The 18,791-nt window shown below is 41.3% G+C and overlaps 1 protein-coding gene across 2 annotated transcripts in view; it reads right to left on the bottom strand.

The window, feature by feature from the left end:
• Window positions 1-18,791, bottom strand: part of PLEKHH2 (pleckstrin homology, MyTH4 and FERM domain containing H2) — a 417,559-nt gene that overhangs the window by 150,413 nt on the left and 248,355 nt on the right. For both annotated transcript variants that reach the window (XM_063918337.1, XM_063918336.1), the window contains exons 4-7: window positions 10,316-10,465; window positions 7,734-7,817; window positions 6,605-6,692; window positions 989-1,159 (exon numbers count right to left, since the gene is read on the bottom strand). In XM_063918337.1, the coding sequence (XP_063774407.1) occupies window positions 989-1,159; window positions 6,605-6,692; window positions 7,734-7,817; window positions 10,316-10,465 (493 nt within the window). The remainder of the gene's footprint in view (window positions 1-988; window positions 1,160-6,604; window positions 6,693-7,733; window positions 7,818-10,315; window positions 10,466-18,791) is intronic.

Below are 18,791 nucleotides of genomic sequence, written 5' to 3'. Positions count from 1 at the left end.
ATAATTATACTTTTTAAAACAATGCAAATCATGTAACTAGATATAATGAATATACAAAACTACACTATTTTGTTTGAGTTAAGTCTTGGGGGAGATGTATCAAACATTTTAAAGAGGGAAAGGGAAGGTGAAACTGATTCTAGCAATCATTTTATAGAATGTACTAGATATGACAACTGGAATCTGATTGGTTGCTATGAGTAACTTTAAGATGTAGCTAATGGATAAAACACTGCAAGTTTTTCAGTCCCTGTGGGTCCTTTTCAGAGTTCTACAGATCATGTGCATGTTTGCCATGTGTTCCACAGCTACAGTTATTATAATATATCGTCCTGCGCTATGTGTAAAATAAGCAGCACACTAGTTTGGGTACAAATTGATCACTTTATTTACATTTTCTCTTACACTTGCTTTGTTGTGTTAGACCCAGCGCTCACTTGACCAACATATACAATGTGTTCCGCAGCATTCAATAATAAAAGTTATTTTCCAATTACACAGTCTTTGTAACCAAAAAAACAAAAAAAAACAGTCAGGATGCAGCAAAATATCCATATACTGGTGGCATGACCCTCAACCTCAGCCAAAGCACACAAGATCTTACCAAGTAAGATGTGAAGGAGCGAATGCACCTGAAAGGATATTTCCTGCAGTATGAGTACACCCACTCTACTATTCATTATAGCAGGGTAACCTCAAATTCAGGGTTTTCTCTATTATAGTGTCAGCTAGTCCAGGATTTCTAGAGCTGAGACATGTTGAGAATCTGGGGAGGGGCCATATTGGGGTCATTTTTTTTTTTTTTTTTTTTTTTTTGGTGCTTTGAACAGTACAAGCCTTGTGACATCAGTGCAGCTGTGGGGCAAATTTTCTTTCTTCCTTTCCCATTTGCCGTATTAACTGCGATATTGCAAAACTGTATCTACCCATGGCAGTGGGAATATCTGAGGTTCATGCACTTCTACCTCCAAGGTAAATATAATTTTACCGTCACTAAGATCTGTGGCTTCACTGGGATGCTTGTTGTTTTCTTCTCTCTTTGGATCCAGATGTGGACTCTTTGCTTTGTTTTGAAAGCACCCAAAGGTTAAACTGCTCAAACGTTGGCCCTCCACTTGCTTAGGTGTGGAACAGGCTGGGGATTTCTTACTTCTCACCTCTAAGAAATATTCATGTACAGTATTAGTGATATGCATATATATAACATGAGGCATTTAGAATGCCATTGTCTAAAACAAAAGAAATGAATATAAAAGGGTAATAAGGTAATATGCTTTAGGTGAAGATTTCAAATACAGTGTAATTCAGCAAAAGTATTGTTTTTAACAATCAAGAACTTTGTGGTTGGGAAAAGCTATTATTGATGAGATAACTCTTTCCTTCAACAACCCTTAGAAAAAAAAAGCCTGTAACACCTAGTAACTATCCTGCAATACATGGGTAAAACTATGTGAACGGCAGAATATCACATCCATATGTACTTGTTGAATATCTCATTCCAAAACCATGGGAATCAAAATGGTAACCCCGGCTTCTGCAATAGCCTCCACTCTTATGGTATGGCTTTCCAATAGATTTGAAAGCTGGCAACGGGACTTTGCATCTAATAATATCATCAAATATCGAAAGTATTGGTAAAGTTGGGCATTGATGTTTGGTAATAAGGCCTGGCTCACATTCATTGTTCCAATACATCCCAATAGTATTCAATGGGGCTGAGGTCATGGATTCTCTGCGGGCCAATCAAGTTCTTCATCACCAAGCTCGACCAGACAAATTCTTAAACACAAAACCATTTTTGATAGGCCTTGCTTTATGCAAAGGGGTATTTGTCCTGCTGAAACTGTTCCCACAAAGTTGGAAGTGCACAATTCTCTAGAATGTCTTTGCTGCATTCTGATTTCCCTTGATGAAAAAGAAGGGGCTCATGCCCTGATTCAGCATAAGCTGTCAACTAATTACACTAACATGCGAGGGGCCGACCAGCACAGGGCAAGGCCGCCCGCAGGCCGGGTCGTCCCCGCCACTCACATGCGAGCGCTTCGCTAAGCAGTGAAGCGCTTGCATGATAAGGGCATCACCCGCCTACAAAGCCTAGCTGCACAGGCAGATGGCAGGCCTCCATGTTTCGGGTCGCAGCGGTGGTGTGTGACGTCACGCAGCTGCTGCAGCCTGGCCTGCAAATGGATCCAGACACTCCTGCGTTGTCTGGACCAGACCACGCCCCCCAAACGGTGCTTCAATGCCCACAAAACGCAGCATAGACAGCTCGTCACCGCCCCCCCCCCTTCAGGATTTAGACTGCGTTCTGAAGAGAATGCAGTTTAAGACCTTGTGCATGCACGCACCGGCATACACGCATGCGCACATGTGTTGAAATCAGCACAATAGCGATTTCAGCACAATGGTGAACCTTGCTGAATATGGCCCTCAGTCCAAACCATGAAAAGTAGGCTCGGACCATTAAACTTGGCAAAGCTGGCAGTATGCATTTGGGCAGACTTCCTAATAGTGAAGCATGATTAGTTAATTCAGAGAACAAGCTTCCATTGCTCTACAATCCAATGGAAGTATGCTTAGCACCACTCCAGAATATGTTTGGCATTGAGAATGGTGATCTTAGGTTTGTTGGTGGCTGCTTGGAGATGGAAACTCAATCCAAGAAGCTCTTGTGCTGATTTGGAACCCTGAAGTGTGTATTACAACTGAGGACAATACTATTATGACCATTGGGGCAGATGTATTAAGCCTGGAGAAGTGATAAAGCAGTGATAAGTGCAAGGTAATAACACACCAGCCAATCAGCTCCAATACGTAAATTGACAGTTAAGAGCTGATTGGCTGCTGCATTATCACTTTACACTTATCACTGCTTTATCACTTCTCCAGGCTTAATACATCTGCCCGTATGCTCTCGAGCACTGATTGTTACCTTTCTAAAAGCTTGTGAGGTCTACCAACTTGTGGTTAGGCTGCTGTTGCTCTTACCCATGTTGAAAGTTATTGAACTCCTCAGTATCTACTTCTAATGTTTGACTATGGAGATTGCATAGCTATATGCTTGATTTATGCACCTGTCAGCAATGCGCATGGCTGAAACGGCCAAACACCCTAATTAGAAAGGGTGTCCAATTTAATTGCCAATATAAATTACCTGCATACTGTACCAATCATTGGAACAACATTGTTCAATTTGAATATAAATGTGTGGGACCCAGAATAACAGGCGCTTATCATAAATACAAAAAAAATATATATATATGTATATATATACAAAATAGAGAATTCAGCACTCACCATAGCAAGCTCACTTGTCCTCCTGTGAGCTTGCTATGGTGAGTGCTGAATTCTCTATTTTGTATGTATTTGGGTAGGTGGCCATGGGCTGCATGCACCCCACCCTATGAGTGGTGAGTGCAGACACTGCACCCCGCTTCTGGGGTGGCGAGTGCTGTGGTTTTCTATATTTGTTTGTATATGTATATATATATATATATATATATATATATATATATATATACACTAGTGCTGTGCTTACCCCATTTGTATGGGGCGTTTTTTTTATAAAAAATAACCTTTTCATGTGGACATATCGTGATTCATATTCTTTTTGATGCTCTCTCTGGAACGTTCACACATGGGAAAAATCGGTGCTAATAATTAACACGGTTGACCATCGACAGAAACCCAGATGCGTCTGAATATAACCTTTATTGCCGTGAGTAGGGTACGCCTTACATTCAACTTATAAAGCATAAAAGATACCTTTATGGGCTTCAACTATTCATTTTTTGTGTGAGTGAGGTACACTTACTTTCCTGGTGAAGAGGGTCCGTCACCTAAATCTATGGTTTCTGACACAGAGGTGGATAAAAAAGATACCTTTATAGGCTTTTTCCTTTAGTTTGGAAAGTGAGTTGGGGTACGCCTCATCGGTGGATGAATATTGTCCTTGCTGTGTTAACGTCTATAGCATTGAGAGAGACTTATTTATTATTGAAACATTATTACACACATATATATATATATATATATATATATACCATTCTCTTTCCATGTTAACATTAATCTGAGGGGAGAGAAATTCTTCAGAAAAAGGAAGAATGTCATCCACATTGTGATTTGAAGTTCCATATTTCCGCACACCCCAGGGACGTGTTGCTGAGTATATATATATATACATATATTATTATTTTTTTGTATTTATTATAAGCGCCTGTTATTCTGGGTCCCACACATTTATATTCAAATCTGTGTTATTACTTGAACTTTTGGTGAGGTTCTGTTGTGGTGAACCGGCCTACGGGCTGCTTTTCTGTGCGCCATTTACTAGGGATTCACAAACCTTTATCTTGCTTCTGTATATTGTTCAATTTACTTGTCAAAAGTTTTAGAACAAACCCATTTTTTCCAGTTTTTATAAATATTTAAGTAATTCAAGTCCAGTGGATAACCTGAAAAAGGTTCAAAGGCGAGCGGGAAACTGCTAGTGGTATAAAACAAAAATTTAGGTTATCAACAACTGAAAATTTATGTAAATTTCAGATTTACTGTAGGGCAAAAATGCCTTTTTTCAGGGAACAAGTAATGGGTTCGGAACTTACAGCTGTTCTGCAGCAATAAAAGTGAGACTTGCCTGGGCCATGGAGCAACGGCAGTCAACTATTGAAGACTGGAACACAGTCTTATGGACCACTGACTCAAAAATTTAAATCTTCAGTTCATCACACAGGATTTTTGTATGCAATCGAGTAGGCAAAAGGATGGTTCCTCAGTGTGTGGAAAGTTTCAGGGCATGTTTAAGCCTAAAATGTAAAAGGGTAATGCCTTTAATAGCAAAACACCCAATGGTTTTCTATTAAAAGCATTGTTCTTTTTCATTTCAGGCTTACACACACCAGGAAACAGTGGATTTTACAAGCCACCTCTCAGTAAAAAACATGGAGTAAGCGTGATGGTCTCAGGCTCTTTTGCTGGATCCCAAGTTGATGACTTACACATAGTGACTGGCACCCTGAACCAAAATGACTACCAAAGCATTTTGCAGTGCCATGCAATACCCTATGGTATACACCTAGCTGGCCAAGGGTTCATCCTACATTAAGATAGTGACACAAAACATACTTCCTGGCTATATTAGAACTACCTTTGAGGAAAAAGAAGCAGCAGAAACAGAATAAAGAAGAAGAAGAAGAAGCAGCAGCAGAAACAGAATAAAGAAGAAGAAGCAGCAGAAACAGAATAAAGAAGAAGAAGAAGAAGCAGCAGAAACAGAATAAAGAAGAAGAAGAAGCAGCAGAAACAGAATAAAGAAGAAGAAGAAGAAGCAGCAGAAAAAGAAGCAGCAGAAACAGAATAAAGAAGAAGAAGAAGAAGAAGAAGAAGAAGAAGAAGAAGAAGAAGAAGCAGCAGCAGAAACAGAATAAAGAAGAAGAAGCAGCAGAAACAGAATAAAGAAGAAGAAGAAGCAGCAGAAAAAGAAGCAGCAGAAACAGAATGAAGAAGAAGAAGAAGAAGAAGAAGAAGAAGAAGAAAGATGCATAAAAAGGTGACGTAAGAAGAACAAAAATGAAGAAATACAAAAGAAGAAGTAAGCAGAAAAAGAAGAAAAATAGGAATCAGAAGAAGAAAAACATGAAGTACAAAAAATAAGAAAAATTAAGATAGAAAATTAAACAAGATTAAGAAAATAAGAAAAAGATGAAGAAGAAAGGCATACAAAAGAACAGAGAAGAACAAACAGTACAAAGAAGATGGAAGAAGAAAAAAAATATAGGATAGAAGAAGATAAAAGATGAAGAAAGACAATGAAAAAAGAAAAAAGATGATGAACAAAGAAAAAAGAATGCAGAGCGTACCTATAGCTGTCCCAGACCATGTAACTGCAGTAGTTTCAGGAGTCAAAGGCAAACCAGAAAACAGTGACATGATGCAAATTTCTTTAGTGGGTTTCTATATTTGTACTGTATAATCTAAATATTAACCCGATTAATATATGTAAAATTGATTTACTTGTTGCCTATGAAAAGTGTCACATACCTCACAGCATTCAGATTGTACATTTAGACCAATCTACTGATCTTCCCAAACCAACCCCCAATCAGTGTATGCCAATTCCGTTTCCAGTGAGTGGCCCTTTTCCTGGCACACAAACCCATTTTAGCCTCCAAAAAGCATAACTGCTCAGCAAACATCTGGGCTTTTTGGAGGTACGACTTGTGATTTTTATGTTGTCTCCTTGCATAATTTGACATTTAGTACAGTTCCCATTGCCTTAAGGGAAACAAAAACCACAATGCCCTTTTAATATGATTACTTACAGGACGTTTACTGTGTAAAAGAATACAACACTTTCCCCAAAACCACAATGTTAACTCTAATATATTCTATAAACTTCTGAACGCTTCTTCTTACACTGTTACCCATCATTTTGCCAACACAAGGCATGACTGCAAGTATTCACATTTAAATGCATTTAGAATTGTACAGTCTTATATTAAAGTAAAATGTGCTTTCTTGGCAATTTCCCACCTTAATATTCTGGAAAATATGACAAAAGAAAAATGAGACGTTATATAGGGTAACAGGTAGCCACCATCATTACCTGTGATCTGTGACCTGGAACGAAGTGCAATTATTTCCTCGCTGTAGTTTTTGTTAATAAACCGGAGATTTTGATTTTCAATTTCCAGCTAAATAAAAATGAGATATTTCACGTAAAATAAAAGAACAACAAAGAAAGACCTCCTTTTGGTTTCGTTTTTGAAAATTGATGGCCATTGTTGACATTATTAATATTACTATCACATTCACACATGGAGGCAGCCATGTTGTGTTTTCCTCATGTTACTGATATTACAATATTCTAGTGAACTGATCAGTTGCATTCTAAAGAATCATAACTATTCCTGCAAAATGACTGTCTACTACTATGGAAAGGTGAAGGGAACATTTTAATTATGATTCTAATTTTCACATGTATGATGCATTTCATTTAACAGCTGCTGTGGCTTACATGACACTTTATCCCAGATAATAGTCATATAAAATAATCCATCATTTACAGCATAACATATACAGTGAATTGTGCTTTGAAAAACTATTTGGAGTCTCCATCTGTTGGTTCCCTTTGTGAGTGAGCATGACAAAATAAGAAATTCCATGCTGTAGCTAACTTTACATCCTGGTCATCACATTTTAAAGACACGGTAACCTTATTTTTTATTTCATGTAGTTATTTTCTTATGCAAATATTAAAAAAATAATGCAGACTGGAAAACATGTGGTCGGAATTAAATACCCATCAATGTTTTGGTAAACAAGGAGGCAAAGTATTACATTCACTAAACTGCCATTTTTAATGTCTCTATGACATAATCATATTTTTTCTTACAAAATCAATCCTTATTGAAATAGCTTGAAGGCATGGCCTAATGGCAGAGGGTAGGTTTGATATCTTTGGTGTAGGGTATGATATCATTGTCCCATGTCAAATACACCGGTCCCTACGTTTGCTCATTGATTGTATAAAGAGATGACACCCAAAAATGTTTATCATATGTATCAGTCCACAGTAGTAGGCACAATTAAGCATAGACAAAAATATATTTTCTTTAATTACAGTATTTAGAACCATGAAAATTAGATGTATCTATAGCATATAATATTATTTATATCATGCATACTTTCTTTAACCTATATTTCAAGTATTATAGTATTATTTTGGTACATACCTCTCTCAACTTTCCTGTCACCCAGTCTTTAATTTTTGCTGCTTTGTCTTCTATCATCTTTGCTTCTTGCATCCGTATTTGCTTCTAAAAAGATACACAAGCATGAAGGACAGTATACAGTATATGTCAACTCAGCATGCCCTACAATGCCAAGATACAGCTACAGTTACCACAATTACCATTATTTAATTCTGTAAGAAACAATGTCCCATCTAGACATAAAGAAAACCTTCCAATTTGTACTGAATGTTGAATATATAAATTGTAAAAAAAAAAAAAAAAGTTACAAATGATAATTTCGAAAAACAAATAAACAACAATAGAATAAATCATTAAAACCAAACATGTAAAACAATCTATCCCAGTGCATAAACTGTTACCTGGATGATAAACATATATATACACCTGGATGATAAACATTATGTATATTATAGTTTTGGCATTTGTGTTTGCAGATAGGACAAGCATCCAGGGTCCCAAGCTCCAGTTGGGAGTCCAAGAATAATGAAGCACAAGCAATTTTGGATGGCCTTTGCTAGCAAAATCTAACATTATAATAAAGTACTGTAGTCCCTGTTGCTTATCCCCTGATAACCCTCTGAGCACCTCATGTTATAGAGATCAAAAGGAGCTGCAACTGGGCTGTCTTATACGAGGTCGTGACGCGGTTACGGCGAGGTGTTGGTGAAACAGCCTCGGACTTGCCGGGGGGCTGGCTATCTAGGGTGCTTCTTGCACACTGATAGGTCGAGGTCTTCTAGGGGGTGTATGAACACCTCAAATATAACATGTACCATTTACCCTCAGTAACAGGCCCCAACAGATCTCCTGGCCTTATTACTTACAAAGAGACACTTATAATCATACTGAGATGTTGGTTCAGTATTCACCACCTCATCATAAATTCTGCTGTCCAGCATTCCACTGCATCTAAAACAAACCCTGGTTTACTTAGTTCCTATCGACTCCTCCTACAGCATCATATAGTTGTTGTTGTTATTATTATTATTATTATTATTATCCTTTATAGTACATAAACAAATAAGCAAAACAGCAAATCAGTGACTTAGGGTGTGTACACACGGTGAGATCCTTGCTATGCCCGATTTTCACTTGCGATTTCCCTTGAACTCCCCGGAGCCCAGATAGCACAGATTTTGACTAACTTTTCTTGAGATATGGACTATGTGTGCTTACGATTTTGGCTTATGTGAGATTTTGGCTTATGTGAGATGTCATTGACATGTGACATGAACTAGATAGTACACTGATCTAGCAAGGATTGACTTGCCTGCACAGTCTATCTTTTCTTGAGATGCCGACCTGGCGGGACCGCGCATCGGGATCGAATCGGGATCGCAAGGTGACTTTCACCTTGCAATCTGCACAAACTTTTCTTGCGCTTTTGACTATATAGTCAAAATCGAAAGAAAATATCTCACCGTGTGTACACACCCTTACAGTTGAAGACAATATAGTACAAGTACAGGGCATATAAACACAGCTGCATCAGCAGACGACACTGAAATAAGTATCAGGGTGGCTGAAAACCATGGGATTTGGTGCCGTCGAAGATGGTTTAAGTAAGAGAAGGAAAAGCACATGAGGGAAAGAGGGCCCTGCTCACGAGAGCTTACATTCTAAAGGGGAGGGGCAGACAGACAGGGATGACACAGTGAGCGTGGAACAGAGGGTTAGGATGAGATTTGGCTGGGTTTGGTGCAGAAGTGGGTTTTGAGAGGCCATTTGAAGTTTTGTAGAGAAATGGAGTCTGAGGGGGTAGGTAGAGAATTCCAGAGAAAGGGAGTAGCACATGAAAAATCTTGGAATGGGAGAAAGTAATCAGTAGGCAGGAGAGGCAGCGTGCATTAGTGAAGCGAATAGGATGAGTGTAGCATTATGCTAAGAGTGAGCCCCAGTTCTGCTTCCGTGGTCTCCCTCCACTCAGATCACCTGAAATCTCAGCGTAAGATTCTTAGATTGTTGTGAATTTATTTTTAATTACTTGAAGTTAATTGTTCATTCCATAATTGCATGTCTTTCTTTTTACTTTTTTTTCTGTATAACTTAACTCTGGAGATATTTCTCAATAAATCCTAAAAAATGATCAGCATCTCTCTGTCCCTCTTAAAAATTCACGTGCATGGAAAGCACGTGAGCTGCATGTATGTAATAACTGTGGATCTTTAAGTGTGATTTAAGTATCTGGCAATTGCAAGAGCGCTATTAAATATTCTGCATGGTGGCAGCTTTAGTAAAACCCACATTACAAGAGCCCACCTGCATCAGGTTAGAGTAACTGAGCGCAGGCTGTGGTGCTTTGCTGTGACAAACTGTACATAATACAATGAAAGAGTGATGGGTGTACAGCTACGGGACTTGGAGGTGTGTGGTGCCTGATATTACCAGGTTTTTATCCCACACCCTCCACAGCTCTTTTCCCCATCCCCTCTGTGGCCCCTGCTCAGCTCTGTTGGTGCATTCTCATAAGATTTGTCAGAGTAGAACGGAGGCCCGGGACACTGTACTACTGGGCCAGATGATGCAGTGTTCCGCCACTAATACAGTAAACAATTTCTCACCTGTTCCTCGAGCACTTGTTCCAAGCACTGGATAATGTCATCTTTCTCCTGCACCAATACTTCCAGTTCTTGGCTCTTTTTGTACCAACTTGTCTCTGATTCACTAGTCTGGACATCAGCCACTTTGAGCTTTTCTTCCATGATTTGAACCTAATAGCGAATCAACAGTGTCAGTCTGTGTTATAATTCTAAAAAAGTTATTAATTAACCATGCATGTTAGTATAATATTAGTAGATGAAAGAATTAAAGAGCACAGAAAAGTAATGAGTAGCACTGAATGTAGTTTATAAATAAAAAATTATGTAGGAAAAAGTCACTGAAAGGAACAATTACTTTTTCACACATTTACTAACAGATGAATTCAGACTTCACAAATCATATGTTAGTAAAATGTGCAATTTAGACCCTGAAACTCAATGATTAAAAATGTCTTTAAATCGATCTGTAATACATTTACCCCATGGTGTGTAATGGCTCTATTTCATATGGAAAAGAAAAAGTAACAAAACGTTATTTAGTGTTTGGTCAACATCAAGGGTGCCACAATGTTATATGGTTGGGGGGGGGGGCGTGGAAAAAAAATTGGCGCTCCCCCAACGATTAGCCCCCTCCCCATGCTGGGAGCACTTACTGCCGGATCACCGAGGAGACTCCAGTCCTGCTTTGGAAAGTCTGCCGCCGCAGCGTGCTGCCCCATGTCCTGTCCGGCTCTTCACACGGATGCATTACTGGGCGGAGGCGGGGATGTCCCAGCAGGCTCAGCATGGGCACACCTCCTTCCAGTAATGCATCTGTGTGAAGAGCCGGCCAGGACACAGGACATGGGGCAGCACGCAGCGGCAGCAGACTTTCCAAAGTAGGATTGGAGTCTCCGCGGTGATCCGGTGGTAAGAGCTCCCCCTCCACAGCACCTGCGCCTCTGATATGTTTAGGGGGGGGGGGGCAAGTTGCCCCTTTGCCCCCCCCCCCCCCCCCCATTCCGATGCCCCTGGTCGACATATATTAAAGCTCTGCCTCCACATACTGTAAGAAGGCCATTAGAAAATGTTTTCTATCCACCTGTTGGTATAGTATGGAGATATGTTTAGGAAGAATTACAATTTATAAATTTACATTAAGCTCAGTTTATAAATGAACATTATGAAATGAAAAATGACCTAAAAGATAATAACATCTCTGAATGAAAAGATTAAATAGACATATGTAGAGCGCAGAGTGAGTACTATGGCAGTTGGCGTAGCATCATTTGTATTAGATCGCTCTGCTTTCTGGGTTGTTCCACCTCTATTAGAGAGGTATTAGAATTTGTTGTTTAAACATGGGCGCAGCTCGGGAGAAAGGTCCTGATGTGATGAGTTGCTATCATAAAGTAGATACATCTGCTCCATTACAGACTGGAATGCACCTTGTATGCAGCCCGGAAATCTACATTTGCTGAAATGTGGGTGGAAATACGCTCTATTTTTTCAGGTGTCATTTATACCCATTCGGCCCCCTACTTTGCAACAGCCCTTTTGTAAGATATATTTAGTTTTAAATTTATTTTATTGTTTATTAATTAAAGTATACTGACTATACTGTATTAGATGAATAACGATGTAAACACAAGTTTATCACTGTAAAATGGAATGATATATTTAATACGACACTTTAAATGTAAAATAAATGTTGTAGTCATATGTAGTTTTCAATAAATAAGAGAGGAAAATTTGTTTTATCTTTATTCAACACCAAAAAAGGCAAACATTACAACGTCATGTGTGAGTTCATCAGTTTATTTGAGCAATGCTTCAGTTCATTTACTTTTTAGGGCCTTTGCTCTCATACGGCAGGCCACTCAACTTGTTGATGAGTGGGGTCAAATTGTATCAAACCTTGGCGAAAGATAAAGTGGAGCGAGATAAAGTACCAACCAATCATTTTCTGTAATTTTGCAAACAGAGGGGTAGCGGTACTTAGTGTCACTTATCGTGCAATAACGAGGAGGTGTGTTCACATATCGGCCTCCAGAGTAGCGGCGTGAAAACTCCCCCCACTGGCGATCCCTGCCAGACCCACAACACATCAGCCTAGTGCTAATGCACTGTGTCTTACCTCCCGGCCGGCTCTACTGCATTGTGTACTGGCACTACATAGTCTCCTGTTCATAAATAGGCCCAGGGCATCCATCAGGGGGAGACTGTGGGGACTGGTGTCCCAGGCCCTTACAGAGAGGGGGGCCCACCCCTGGCTCCTACTGCCAATACCTGTAGAGCTGCACCAATCTATGAATCAACAACAGTCTGATGCGCAAGGAGGACTTCTTATAACAAGCCTTATATGCACATAAGCTCTCTGTAAATCGTTCCTGTAGGTCTGCAACACTCCACCTATATGTAAACGTCACAATGTATGACATCACATAGGGGTGGAGCAGTGCGGAAGAATCTTTTGGGGTGGTTTTTTGGGAGGGAGGGACCCTGTCTATTTTGACAGTCCCGGACCCCTTAATTTCTGATGGCAGCCCTGAATAGGCCCCGCGGCGCTTTAAGCTTTGTCTGTGATCATACCCAGCCAGAGAGCGTGCAATAATTCAGCTGTAATCAGCAGTAATAACATGAATACATCTATAGTGTTGGTTCTTCCCACCACCACCACCCCACTGAAGCCTGCATAAAAATATATATATACTATGGCCTGTTGTGAAGCTCTCAAATTTATTAGTGAACAGAAGCCTGACAGTAAAATTCCAGTGCTCGCTTGGACCTTTGCCAGGACATCATTAAAGCTTCATATTTATTTTGTGGAATCTCATAGTAGAAAAACGAAATATATCCTTTTAAAGTCAAACTGAGGCACTATTACATCTGTTGTGTGTGTGCCCTGTAACATTCCTGAAACATGCATTTAATTGTTTATCTGCTGAGGGGAGAAGGTTACAGAGCTTAGCTATATGACAAGTTTTACAGTGGAAAGGGATGAATTGTCAGAAGCTGACAGCAGTCAGTGGCATGAGAAAGGACAGATCTGTGCTACTGTACAGAGGAATAACATAAACACCACCCAGTTCAACTGTTTACATGTCATCCTAACTTTGTCTGATTACATCATAGTTCCAAATATTTTACAATAAATTTCCAAGGACAGCTTACTGCTGACCAGCTGCATCTAAGTAGCCCTCCACGGATCTTTGTGATTTACGACTAACTTCTATTACTTGTAAACTCCGGAGAAGATGATTAGATGAGAACTGTGTCTTATATACAGACTTAAGGGCCCTACAGACTGGGCGACCCGCCGCCGAGCTGCCCGACAACCGATATGGCCGACGGGCGACCCGGCAGCCGGGGGAGTGAAGTTTCTTCACTCGCCCCGTCACCCGGCGCCATAGCAATGCATGCTAATATGGACAATCTCATCCATATTGGCCTGCATGCATAAGCAACGGGGCACCAACGATTATCAAGTGCGGGGCCGCGCATCGTTAATCGTTGGTACCTACACATTGCACGATATGAACGAGTTCTCGTTCATTAATGAACGAGAACGTTCATATCGTGCAGTGAGATCTACCAGTGTGTAGGGCCCTTTATAGGCATACTTGTTTAAGTAACACCTACAGTATCAGTGCAGACATCTACTGCTACACCTGAGAGGCATCTCATAAAATGACTTACAGCCAAATGTAAATGAGCCACAAAGTTAGTAAGATTTACTTGTTGAAGAAAAGACACTGACATTTTTCAGGAATTGTTCGTGTAATGGGGGTAATTCCAAGTTGATCGCAGCAGGAATTTTGTTAGCAGTTGGGCAAAACCATGTGCACTGCAGGGGAGGCAGATATAACATGTGCAGAAAGAGTTAGATTTGGGTGGGTTATTTTATTTCTGTGCAGGGTAAATACTGGCTGTTTTATTTTTACACTGCAAATTAGATTGCAGATTGAACACACCACACCCAAATCTAACTCTTTCTGCACATGTTAAATCTGCCTCCCCTGCAGTGCACATGGTTTTGCCCAACTGCTAACAAAATTCCTGCTGCGATCAACTTGGAATTACCCCCATTGTGTTTAACAAGAGTTTCCATATACTGTAAGCAGCCACGAGAAACCTTATTTAAAATGCATGTAGCCATAGGGATCTGTGGGTTAGATGTGCTGTATTAAGCCTGGAGAAGTGATAAAGAAGTGATTAGTGCAAGGTGATAATGCACCACCCAATCATTACAGGTTTGAAAAATGACAAATAGGAGCTGATTGGCTGGTGCGTTATTCCACATATCACTTCTTTATCACTGCTTTATCACTTCTTCAGGCTTAATACATCTTCCCCATTGTGCTAAGTTATAACCAATGCAGGGAAATTGCAATTATCATCACATTTGAATGTATGTATCTCTAATATCTTTTTTCCCCCCCAAGAATGTAACAGCTACTTAATGGGGGTAATGTGCAATCAGGGAGATTGCTGGACATTTCAGGGAGTCAGGGAGATTGCTACTATTTCGAGGAGTCTCCTGCAGAATGCGGGAGGATAGGTAACTATGCTTATAGAGCCAATAGAATGGAATGGCTATGGGCTTACCCTTTTCCACATACACACTTGGGGGTAAATTTACTAAGATGGGAGTTCTTTTAAGATGGAATGTTGCCCATAGCAACCAATCAGATTCTACTTCTCATTTATCCAGCACCAACTAGAATATAATACCTGGAATCTGACTGGTTGCTATGGGCAACATCCCATCTTAAATAGAACTCCCATCTTAGTAAATTTACCCCTTGGTGCCTTATGGCGGGAGGTGACATAGACCACTCCGCTTTCGGACTAATGCTGGGCATACACTATCAGATAAAATTCCTGTCAGATCGACATGTTATCTAACAAGCTGAAACCTATCAGATATCGTGTCCATAAACTGTGATATATGTCACAGTGTATGACCACGATATCTGCGTTCCACCCCTGAGGTGGAGAAATGTCCCCGTTTCTCCCCTGTGAAGAACAGGGGAAATGTTGGGCACATGTCCGCAGCTGCGCATACACAATCAAATGCGACAGACCAATTATCGGATCAATTGGGCATGTTGTAAGTTTTTCCATGTCCGACTACCCAATCATCGCTGATCACTTGTGACAAATTTTCGGCCTGATCCCCCATTAATTGGTGGTTTGGTCCGGTATTTGCATAATGTATACCTGGGTTATGGGCACTGTCTTTAAAAATAATAATTGTAGCACTATTTACTATTGGAGCAATGAGAGTACAATATTTCTAGTGAGCACAAAATCTGTCACCATGTCTCTCTGAGAATTGTAAATTGACCAATTTACCAAGCTTGCTGCAGGCCCGTAGCCCTGTGCCGGCCCAAACCCCCTGAACATAAGGTATCATGATGTCACAATATGGGGGAGGGGGATTTGGGGCTGCCAGGACCAAACAGAAGCTGTATTCCGAAACGTCCTAATGATGTGCAGCCCTGTGGAGGCCTTCTAGGCTGCAGGATGCTGTTGCAGCATAGCAGAGCAGCTGTGAATCCACGTTATGCACACAACTTCCATACATTATGGAGAGGGAATGAGGGCAGTCTAGCAGCTCAGAGAGTGCTGGGCATGCCCCAGTGTTACAAACAATGGGGTCGTGATGCACATTCCTGTACCACCGGGCCATGCCCCTTATTGCGGGCGTCCTTCCCAATGTTGTGAGGTATGTTGTATTTAACAGTTTCTATAAATCAGCAGCTTTATGTTTTGCTCACACTTATTACTTGTTTATGTTTCATATATATGACTGCTTGACCTGTTGCACATGCGTTATAATCAGTAACAATTTGTCATTGAAATAATTGTTAATGTCTGTTTGTTTCGTATTATGTAAAATAAAAAGGAACTTAGTGAAAAAACCCAAAAACAACAATCTCCACGTATCTCCCAACTATCCTCATTCAGGTGGGACTGCTTCTTTATCCTAACAAGTGCCACTTTGTCCCAATATCAGGGCAGTTGACAGGCATGTCCCTGGATCGAAAATAATTGGTGTGTCCTGTGCTAGAGTTGCCTAATTACCACCGGACAGGTTGGGGGAGAGTTATATGTACAATGTATGTATGACTATGGGGTCTGTGTACTAAGCCTTGGAGAGAGAAAAAGTAGATGGAGATAAAGGGGGATATCCTATTACCCACGGTAAAGAATTTTCCCGATGTTTCACTGATTTTTTTTTTTTAAGGCTATCCTATTAGATCCCCTGTAAAAAAATGCCCTTTCTCCCGAAACCACACAGGCTCAGTGAAACTGAGGCAGGCGAAAACAAAATCCCAGATGACTGCGGACAACCTGCAGTGTCCCATGCCTGCTGCAGCAGCAGCAGGTTGGTACTGCAGGCATGGCGCCACGGCCCGGAAGCTGGCACTCGGTGCAGTGACTCCCGGCAGGGAAGCCGGGGCAGCGCCGTGACCCGCAACCCCCCTCTCCCCCGCCCCCCACAGCGGTCACATGACGGGGGAGCAGCCATTTGACTTGGGGGGGAGCCGGAGGAGCAGCGCTGCACGCGGTGCAGCAACAGGTAACCCCCGATAAGCCACCGCTCCTGCTGGCTTATCGGGGCTAACAGGATAGCCCCCGGTGGGACAATTAGCCCCGGTAAATTACCGGGGCAAATTGGATATCCCCCTAAGTACCAACCAACAAGCTCCTGTCATTTTTCAAATAAGGCCTGTAATATGGAAGTGAGGAGCTGATTGGCTGGTACTTTATCTCCGTCCACTTTATCTCTCTCCAAGGCTTAGTATGTAGACCTCAAAATACCTTAGCTATGTCATTAATTTCAAGACAATTCACAGGCTGCATGAACAAAATGGTGGCTTCCACTGTGTGTTTCAGGGGGATCCGTTCAGTTTTCCAGCTGTCGGGATCCCGGCGGTCAGGATACTGACACCGGAATCCCACCAGCCGAGAATGCCACCAGCCGGAATACTGGCAAAACAGGGCGTGGGTGACCACGACACCCATAGAGTGGGAACAGATCCTGTGTCGAGCGCAGTGAGCCTGCAAGGGGACTCCTGGCGCTCGCACCGCTGCTGGCATTCTGGCGGACAGGGTGCCGCTGTCGGGATCTTGACAGCCGGCATTCCGTCCACCGGTAAATGGTATGTATTCCATTTTAGGATCATTGTTGCCACTGATGTCACTCCTGGGGAACGGATAGGCTGCATTATCAAGCTTATTGGTTCAGCCACACAATTTCCTGCCACCAGACTTCTACAGTACATTCAGCTTTTTCTTATAAAGTGGGAGGGGCCTTGTATCTAAATGTGATTCGTGTTATTGCGCAGTGGGAGCCAGAAATGATGATGCAAATCACATCATCATGTCTCATCACACTTGATACTTGCAGAGGAGCCTCAAAACAGTGTGTAGGAGACGAGCACAGTTTGGACACATTCTCTGATTTCAGTCATGTGAAATAATCTGCTGGATTAGTAGCAGAGAACACATTGTGATTTTAAAATACCTCCAAATTGATGCTTTTCATTAAGCGTGAAGTCACTTTGTTCTATAAAGCAAACTTTACAGCCATAAATGTGCAAAAATGTTCAACAGGGGCCACCGAGCTCTGATTTCATTAATCAGGGAAGTGAGGCATCGGCCACCCATGTGTACCTTGTGTTAAGGACTTTTTATTCATAAAATTCTGGGGTTAAAATGAGGTGAGAGGATTTATCCATTAACACAAAACACATATGAAAACTATGCGTAGTGAGAACGGTGTTGAAAATGCGATGAGGTTATGCAGCCTCTGTCACATTACTTCGGTATAACTACAGTAACTTCTTTTTAGTACAATGTGGTTGAGTCATTTTAGAAAACTCAGTTACTGTAGTTTATCACTCTTTAACTACTACTGCTACTGAGCCTGCTTCTCTAAAAATGCATCAGTGGTATACAAGATCTAGTATTCCATGCCAGCTGTAGCCATCTCCCAGCAGCTCGGTAACTTGCAACATTCACACGGGAAGCATTCAATATCGCGGTTGTCGGGATCCCGGCACTCTGCAAACCCGATGCCAGGATCCCCGACACCCCTTGAGGGAGAATAAATAGCATGCCACCGTGCACGACAAGGGTCTCTTTTGCACTTGCGTCATTCTGGCGCCCGGCATCCCGCGGTCAGGATTCTGACCCCCCGGGCAGGGGGGTTGCCAGAAGTTTGTGGGCCCCATTGCAACATTTTAAAGGGCCCACCACCCCAATGCTTCTAGAAAGACACTTCTCTGCAGCAGTTGTTACGTTTATGCCCCATAATAGTGCCCTAGTTCATTTTCTGAACCATAGTAGAGCCTTATTTAATGTTATGCCCCATAGTAGTGCCCTAGTTTCTTTTATGAATCGTAGTAGTGCTTAAGTTTACCCTATGTCACATTTCAGAGCTGCGAGTACACATTATGCTGCACAGTACCCACAAATCACATTATGATATATAGTGCTCCCCGTT

This window comes from Pseudophryne corroboree, chromosome 4, assembly GCF_028390025.1.
Source record: "Pseudophryne corroboree isolate aPseCor3 chromosome 4, aPseCor3.hap2, whole genome shotgun sequence".
NCBI lineage: Eukaryota > Metazoa > Chordata > Amphibia > Anura > Myobatrachidae > Pseudophryne > Pseudophryne corroboree.
This window is presented reverse-complemented; position numbering and strand designations above follow the sequence as displayed.